Source organism: Nerophis ophidion, linkage group LG02, assembly GCF_033978795.1.
Source record: "Nerophis ophidion isolate RoL-2023_Sa linkage group LG02, RoL_Noph_v1.0, whole genome shotgun sequence".
Lineage (NCBI taxonomy): Eukaryota > Metazoa > Chordata > Actinopteri > Syngnathiformes > Syngnathidae > Nerophis > Nerophis ophidion.
This window is the reverse complement of record NC_084612.1, coordinates 74,260,928-74,270,350: the sequence shown is the minus strand read 5'-3', so window position 1 is coordinate 74,270,350 and position 9,423 is coordinate 74,260,928. Positions and strand designations below refer to the sequence as shown.

General features: G+C 40.6%; 1 protein-coding gene and 1 long non-coding RNA gene across 2 annotated transcripts in view; one reads left to right on the top strand and one right to left on the bottom strand.

The window, feature by feature from the left end:
* Window positions 1-917: 917 nt before the first annotated feature.
* LOC133535189 (uncharacterized) overlaps window positions 918-9,423 on the bottom strand; it is a 38,630-nt gene continuing 30,124 nt past the window's right edge. The window contains exon 3 of the long non-coding RNA XR_009802176.1: window positions 918-989. This is a non-coding gene — a long non-coding RNA (uncharacterized LOC133535189). The remainder of the gene's footprint in view (window positions 990-9,423) is intronic.
* Window positions 5,911-9,423, top strand: part of si:ch211-157b11.8 (fibroleukin) — a 21,317-nt gene continuing 17,804 nt past the window's right edge. The window contains exon 1 of the mRNA XM_061890701.1: window positions 5,911-6,366. Within this exon, the coding sequence (XP_061746685.1) occupies window positions 6,112-6,366 (255 nt within the window). The 5' untranslated portion in view covers window positions 5,911-6,111. The remainder of the gene's footprint in view (window positions 6,367-9,423) is intronic.

The following is a 9,423-nucleotide window of genomic DNA, read 5'->3' as shown; positions in this document are numbered from 1 at the left end:
AAACATTATTGTATAATGTATTGTATTACTGTGAATATATATATATATATATATATATATATATATATATATATATATATATATATATATGTATATATATATATATGTATATATATATATGTATATATATATATATATATATATATATATTGTGTGTGTATGTATATATATATTTTTATACATATATATTTTCCTGAAAGAATCAATAAAGTACTATCCATCTATCTATCTATCTATCTATCTATCTATCTATCTATCCATCCATCCATGTATATATATATATATATATATATATATATATATATAAAATCTATCCATCTATCATCTATATCTATGTGTGTATGTATATATATATATAAATATGTATATATATATACACTGTGTGTGTGTATATATATATATCTCTATATATATAGAGATATATATATATACACATACATATATATATATATATAAACATCTATCCATCTATCTATCTATCTATCTATCTATCTATCATTCTATCTATCTATCTATATCTATGTCTGTATGTATATATATGTAAGATATATATATTTTAACCCAATATATATATATATATATATATATATATATACATACATACATATATACATACATACATATAGCTTTAAACATATATATATATATACATGCATATATATCTATAAACATATATATATTTATTTTGCAATTTGTTCAAATAATAATGGAGACGTCAAAGAAGAAAGTAGGTGGGAAGCGGTGTATTGCGGCCGCCTTTAGCAACACAAACACAGCTGGTGTTTCCTTGTTTACAATCCCGAAAGATGTCGGTGAAGCTTTACTATGGAACAGAGCAATCAAGCGAACATGGTTCCCTACCACATGTCACCCGGCAGGTTTCGGTGAGAAAATGGTGGTGATAAGTTGGCTCTTACCGTAGACATGAGCGGAGAGCTTGCGTCGTTCCTTCTGCAGCTGCGGACTCTCTTGCCTCCTCCCACCGGCCCCTGGATGTTTACACCGTAGAGGAGGGGGGAAAAAAAAATAATCTCAGCCTGGCTGCCTTGCCTCGTCGAGAAACATTGATTCCTTTGGAGACACTGGCGGTCACCACACTCGTGGCCACACCCCTCCAACTTTCAGGTACCACCATATAATCTCAGTTTGAATGAGAAAATCTCATTTTAGTAGGCCTTTAAAGCATGAATATCAGATGGTTTACAGGTGTACATAGTGGCGCCTGTCTCATTACGCTTTGAATCGAGGACGTGTAAGAAAGTTGTTTTTTTGTCCCTCCCATTTGTGCACCTTGTTAGCCGGAGCGTGCTTCTGCCGAGTTTGGCTGCCGAGGTTAAAGGTCAACTCCTGTCTTCCATAACCTTATGAAAAGGTGCTCTCTTCGGAATTCTGTAAGCAAACACAAACGCTGCCGCACAAAAGGAGCCGAGTGAGACGCCGGCACAAAAGACTCAAAGGGGTCACATTCTTCAAGCATCTGCTGCATTTTGCTCTTGTCGCTATAGATGGGCACCATTCATGTCCTTAAAGTCTGTGTCTGTGCCAGTGACCTGCGCTGAACTAAACACCAGGTGAGGCATACATACTTTTTTTTAGGGACCGAATCTCCCTTTGGGAAAGAGGACCCTATTGTATTTCTAAGGTTTTATTATTATTATTCAGCCCCCTCTTTGAGCTGTAATTTGACCCCCTTAACACCAAATTTGACACATACATCAGGACAGACGAAAATTGCCATTCTATAAAAAAAACAAACCCCAAAATTCAAAATTGCGCTCTAGCGCCCCCTAGGAAAAAACACAGACAAAACTGCTTGTAACTTCCGTTAGGAATGTCGTAGAGACATGAAACAAAAACCTCTATGTAGGTCTGACTTAGACGTAGATTTCATAAAATGACATCCTTCATTCTTCAACAGAAAGTTGGCAAACACCCCTTCAAAACAAACGTTTTCTAAAAAATGTCATTTTTGCCTCTTTGAGCTGTAATTTGACCCCCTTAAAATGCTTCAAAACCCACCAAAGTGGACACACACACCAGGACTGGCGAAAATTGCGATCTGATAAAAAACCAAACCCCAGAACTTAAAATTGCGCTCTAGCGCCCCCTAGGAATAAAACAAAGACAAAACTGCTCCTCGGAAGAAAACAGACAAAACTGATTGTAACTTCCGGTAGGAATGTCATAGAGACATTAAAAGAAAATCTCTATGTAGGTCTCACTTAGACCTACATTTCATTAATTAACAGCCTTCAGCAAAAATCAACAGGAAGTTGGCAATCACCCCTTCAAAACAGAAGTTTTGTAAAAACCAGTCACCCTTTTTCAAACATTATCTCCTCTGAGCGCGTTTGTTGTGTCGGCTTCAAACTCGCACATGAAAGAGATTGAAATCTTCTGATCAAAAGTTGCCCAAAGAGTTTTTCTAACTGCTCCGGTTTTGATTTTACGAGCCTTCAAAGAAGTTCTGCGCTGCTGCTGCTGCGCTGCTGCCGTCTCAAGATGGCCGCTTAAAAGCAGGAAGCAACAGCGTGGCCACACGATGCAGAGAAGGTAGGTAAAGATATGTTAACTGGGTGAAAGAAGGAGGCACCAGTTTGACTCCAGGATACAGAGAAGGTAGGCAATGTGCAGGTAAAGATATGTTGTCTGGGTGATGGCAGGGAGAACCAGCGTGTATGGGTGACAGAAAGAAGCACCAGTGTGACCCCAGGATGCAGGGAAGGTAGGTAAAGTGCAGGTAAAGATATGTTGAATGGGTAAAGGGAGGAAACACCAGCAAAAGTCGGTCCCGTCCATCGCTGCTTGAAGCTTTCATTTTTTACTTAAATTCACACGTGCAGCTCTAGTCATTGCTGATTCAGGTTACACATTAGAGTTACAGGGCAAAAAAAGAGAGTTATTCGCTTTCATAAAATAGTTATCATAATGATATTATAATATAATAAATGGGTCCAAAAAGTATTTAATAAAGTTGTTATTAATACTTTTTGGTCTCATTTGCTTTGAACAAAATAAATCAAGTATTGTGAGTGTATCTCAACTTTCTGTATTTGTATGTGAAGCAGCAATATCTATCCTCCATGTAAACGTATTTTGTATGATCACATTCATTTTGTCTTAAAGTCCAGTTTAGAGAAGTATTTCATCTTGGATACAGTATATACTCCTCCATATTGGCAGGAAACATTCATTTAATTGAATTTAATTTCAAGAAATTAAACAATATTTTTGCATCCGACAAAAAGCACCCACAAACGCTAGCTTACTCTATAATAAAAATGCCTTGTTTGTTATGAATACAGTTAAAAAAAAAGAAAAAGAAAAGAAAAAAATGCTGGCTTCCGCTGGAGAGACCTGTCTGCTAGCTTGACCGCCCCCACTTCTCCCAGTGTGGCGAGTCAGAGTACTGCTGAGGCATTGAACTGCAAGTTGACAATACATCGCCCCCTACCTTGAGGCAGAGGTACTCGCTGCCTCAAGACCAGCCTTTTCCACGTGGCAACAAGCATGCGCCCCCTCGCACGCACACGCCCAATACACACTGTGTGTAGCCGTGGAGGCACCGACCTGTGTCTGCCTCATTTCTCATCTGCTGCATTGTTTTGATCAGGAAATATGGAATTTTCGCGATTTTGACCAGGAAAATGATCAATATATACAGGAACCACACCAAAATCACATAGAAAGCATAAACCAAAAGAGAAATATTGAAACTTATTTTATTTTGGGGCGGTATAGCTCGGTTGGTAGAGTGGCCGTGCCAGCAACTTCAGGGTTGAAAGTTCGATTCCCGCTTCCGCCATCCAAGTCACTGCCGTTGTGTCCTTGGGTAAGACACTTTACCCACCTCCTCCCAGTGCCACCCACACTGGTTTAAATGTAACTTAGATATTGGGTTTCATTATGTAAAGCGCTTTGAGTCACTAGAGAAAAAAAGCGCTATATAAATATAATTCACTTCACTTCACATTTTATTACTTTGTTTTGGAACATCTCATGGTAAAACCATCTGGTGGCAGGTGAGGCACTGCCTCATTTGCCTCCCCTGACCGCACATCACTGGTTTGTGCATGTAGTCATATGTATATATATATATATATATATATATATATATATATATATATATATATACACACACACACACATACACACACACACACACACACACACACACACACACACACACACACACACACACACACACACACACACACACACACACACACACACACACACACACACAGTCGCAATCATAAAAAAATAAGAGTACTAGAAATGATTAGAAACCTTAGTTAGCCATGACATTATGCTCTTTACAAGAGTATGTAAACCGATACCGATAATTTTGTAATCGATACCAACAATTTCCGATATTACATTTTAAAGCATTTATCATCCCAACTCCCATTATCTGCATTGCTAAGTACCAAGAACTAGTCGATTTTACAAGTTAACATACCTGTTAAAAGTAAAAAATCTCGTCTCCTTGTCTCTCATAATGATTGTGAACGATAGGAAAAATTCCCCCCCAAAAAGTCAAGTTCCCCTTTAATGCGCAATTCATGGTCATTGACATGAATTGCTCACATTGTCCACAAGATGGCGGCAAATTTGCACGCCGATGCGTTATTACGCTAGAAAAAAGTATATATACACAATAACAATGTCCCGACAGCTCGGTTATTAAACAGGATATGGAACGTAAATGAAGTAATGTTGACGGTTTATGAATGCCTCTTGAAAGTGATTTAGAGCTAGGATGGATTGCTCCCATTATCTGCCTTGCTAAGTACCAAGAAGGAGTCTATTTTAACAAGTTGAAATGCCCGTTAAATGTTAAAAATCCTTGTCTCTCATAATGATCGTGAACGATAGGAAAAATTCCCCCCCAAAAAGTCAAGTTCCCCTTTAAAGCACAATTCATGGTCATTGACATGAATTGCTGTCATTGTCCACAAGATGGCGGCAAATTTGCAAGCCGATGCATTATTACGCTAGAAAAAAGTATATATACACCATAACAATGTTGCGACAGCTTGGTTATTAAACAGGATATGGAACGTAAATGAAGTATTGTTGACGGTTTATGAATGCATTTTGAAAGTGGTTTGGAGCTAAAATGGATTGCTCCCATTATCTGCATTGCTAAGTACCAAAAACTAGTCAATTTTTACAAGTTAAAATGCCCGTTAAAAGTAAAAAAATCCTCGTCTCTCATAATGATTGTGAACGATAGGAAAAATTCCCCCCAAAAAGTCCAGTTCCCCTTTAAAGCGCAATTCATGGTCATTGACATGAATTGCTGTCATTGTCCACAAGATGGCGGCAAATTTGCACGCTGATGTGTTATTTCGCTAGAAAAAAGTATATATACACAATTACAATGTGGCAAAAGCTTGGTTATTATACAGGTTATGGAATGTAAATGAAGTATTGTTGACGGTTTATGAATGTATTTTGAAAGTGATTTAGAGCTAGAATGGATCGCTCCCATTATCTGCATTGCTAAGTACCAAAAACTAGTCAATTTTTACAAGTTAAAATGCCCGTTAAAAGTAAAAAAATCCTCGTCTCTCATAATGATTGTGAACGGTAGGAAAAATTCCCCCCCAAAAAGTCAAGTTCCCTTTTAAACCACAATTCATGGTCATTGACATGAATTGCTGTCATTGTCCACAAGATGGCAGCAAATTTGCAGCAGCCAGATATTTCAAGTTACTTTGATTCCTTATTGACGCCATAACACCTCAAAACTGAAGACGTTAGGTCACATGTTTAGAACGTGTCCAAATCAAGGCAAAGGGAGCGATTATACTCCAAAACATAAACAAGCCGTCCATATACCAACAATGTGGAATGTGTGTGTAATGTACGTGTGTGTGAGTGTGTGTGTGTGTGTTGGTGGGTGGGCGCACTCGTCCGTGTCAGACAGTTATCTGGTAATCTGAGCCAAAGCAAGCTCTCTAAACAGAATGTGAGAGAAAGACGAGGACCAGGGTGAAAAAGAAGAGGATGAGACACCAGAAGAAGGATTGACGTGAGGAAGGCCGGACAGACATCTCCCACACGCTTCTTCCTGGACGCTAAACGCCACGTTTGGTTTGGCTGATGATCCGACTGGGGTCAGCGGCCATGCTGGCAGTCTTGTTCTGCTGCCAGGCGTCTGCGGACTGCTCGCAGCCGGCCTGCAGGGACCAGTTGGTGGCAGCAGCCTGCCAGGGTCAGACACCCTGCAGGGACAAGTTGGTGGCAGCAGCCTGCCAGGGTCAGACACCCTGCAGGGGGGCAGTTTTGCTCCCGGCCATCTCGGACGCCCCTCGGCGGGTGGAGCACAAGCCGGACTTGGGCAGGTTTCGTCCTCAGGTGAGAGACTGCTTCACTTTGAAATGAAAAGCCTGACCTGGTGAAAGTGTTGATAAAAGTGTAAAGCAGACGTGTTATGAGATGTGCTGATACTGTGAACGATCAGTCCTGCTGTAGAAATGTCCTCATCCTCGTAGGCTTCAACCCCAGCAGGTGGTGGAGGAACACGATACAGGTGGCTCTTATCAACCGGGGTGTATCTCACAAGGGGTGTCCCGATCCCATATTGATATTGGATATATATATATATATATATACAGTATATATATACATATATATATATATATATATATATATATATATATATATATATATATATATATATATATATATATATATATATATATAAATATATATATATATATATATATACACAAAAGTTTGTACAATACAAACAGTTCTGCAACGTGTTTAATTGTGTGTGATATGTGTGATCCAAGCAGTTCTGCAGCGTGTGTGATATCATGTGCGATACAAGCAGTCCTGCAGAGTGTTTACTTGTGTGTGATGTCATGTACAATACAAGCAGTTCTGCAGCACGTTTAATTGTGTGTGATATCAAGTGCGATAGCTGAGATAGACGCCAGCGCCCTCCGTGACCCCAAAAGGGAATAAGCGGTAGAAAAAAGGATGGATGGATCAAGTGCGATACAAGCAGTCCTGCGGTCTGTTTGATGGTGTGTGACAATACGTGCAATACAAGCAGTCCTGTACTGTGTTTAATTGTGTCTGATATCATGTGCGATCCAAGGAGTCCTGCAGCGTGTTTAACCGTGTGTGATATTACGGGCGATACAAGCAGTCCTGTACCGTGTGTAATTGTGTGTGACATCATGTGCGATCCAAGCAGTTCTGCAGGGTGTGTGATATCATGTGCGATACAGGCAGTCCCGCAGAGTGTTTAATTGTGTGTGATATCATGTGCAATACAAGCAGTCCTGCAGATTGTTTACTTGTGTGTGATGTCATGTACAATACAAGCAGTTCTGCAGCACGTTTAATTGTGTGTGATATCAAGTGCGATAGCTGAGATAGACGCCAGCGCCCCCCCGCAATAGATGGATGGATGGATCAAGTGCGATACAAGCAGTCCTGCGGTCTGTTTAATTGTGTGTGACAACACGTGCGATACAAGCAGTCCTGTACCGTGTTTAATTGTGTCTGATATCATGTGCGATGCAAGCAGTCCTGTACTGTGTTTAATTGTGTGTGATATTACGGGCGATACAAGCAGTCCTGCTGCGTGTTTACTCATGTGTGATACCATGTGTAATACAAGCAATCCTGTACCGTGTTTAGTTGTGTGTGATATCATGTGTGATCCAAGCAGTTCTGCAGGGTGTGTGATATCATGTGCGATACAGGCAGTCCTGCAGATTGTTTACTTGTGTGTGATGTCATGTACAATACCAGCAGTTCTGCAGCACGTTTAATTGTGTGTGATATCAAGTGCCATAGCTGAGATAGACGCCCGCGACCCCAAAAGGGAATAAGCGGTAGAAAATGGATGGTTGGATGGATCAAGTGCGATACAAGCAGTCCTGCGGTCTGTTTAATTGTGTGTGACAACACGTGCAATACAAGCAGTCCTGTACTGTGTTTAATTGTGTGTGATATCATGTGCGATCCAAGCAGTCATGCAGCGTGTTTAATCGTGTGCGATATTACAGGCGATACAAGCAGTCCTGCAGCGTGTTTACTCATGTGTGATACCATGTGCAATACAAGCAGTCCTGTACCGTGTTTAATTGTGTGTGATATCATGTGCGATCCAAGCAGTTCTGCAGGGTGTGTGATATCATGTGCGATACAGGCAGTCCTGCAGAGTGTTTAATTGTGTGTGATATCATGTGCGATACAAGCAGTACTGCAGATTGTTTACTTGTGTGTGATGTCATGTACAATACAAGCAGTTCTGCAGCACGTTTAATTGTGTGTGATATCATGTGCGATACAAGCAGTCCTGCAGATTGTTTACTTGTGTGTGATATCATGTACAATACAAGCAGTTCTGCAGCACGTTTGAGTGTGATATCAAGTGCGATAGCTGAGATAGACGCCCGCGACCCCAAAAGGGAATAAGTGGTAGAAAATGGATGGTTGGATGGATCAAGTGCGATACAAGCAGTCCTGCGGTCTGTTTAATTTTGTGTGACAACACGGGCAATACAAGCAGTCCTGTACTGTGTTTAATTGTGTGTGATATCATGTGCGATCAAAGCAGTCATGCAGCGTGTTTTATTGTGTGTGATATTACGGGCGATACAAGCAGTCCTGTAGCGTGTTTACTCATGTGTGATACCATGTGCAATACAAGCAATCCTGTACCGTTTTTAGTTGTGTGTGATATCATGTGCGATAAAAGCAGTCCCGCAGCGTGTTTAATTGTGTGTGATATTACGGGCGATACAAGCAGTCCTGCAGCGTGTTTACTCAAGTGTGATACCATGTGCAATACAAGCAGTCCTGTACCGTGTTTAATTGTGTGTGATATCATGTCCGATCCAAGCAGTCCTGCAGCGTGTTTAATCGTGTGTGATATTACGGGCGATACAAGCACTCCTGCAGCGTGTTTACTCAGGTGTGATACCATGTGCAATACAAGCAATCCTGTACCGTTTTTAGTTGTGTGTGATATCATGTGCGATCCAAACAGTCCTGCAACGTGTTTAATCGTGTGTGATATTACGGGCGATACAAGCAGTCCTGCAGCGTGATTACTCATGTGTGATACCATGTGCAATACAAGCAGTCCTTTACCGTGTTAATTGTGTGTGATATCATGTGCGATCCAAGCAGTCCTGCAGCGTGTTTAATCGTGTGTGATGTTACGGGCGATACAAGCAGTCCTGCAGCGTGTTTACTCAGGCGTGATACCATGTGCAATACAAGCAATCCTGTACCGTGTTTAATTGTGTGTGATATCATGTGCGATACAAGCAGTCTTGCAGCGTGTTTAATCGTGTGTGATATTACGGGCGATACAAGCACTCCTGCAGCGTGTTTACTCAGGCGTGATACCATGTGCAATACAAGCAATCCTGTACCGTGTTTAAT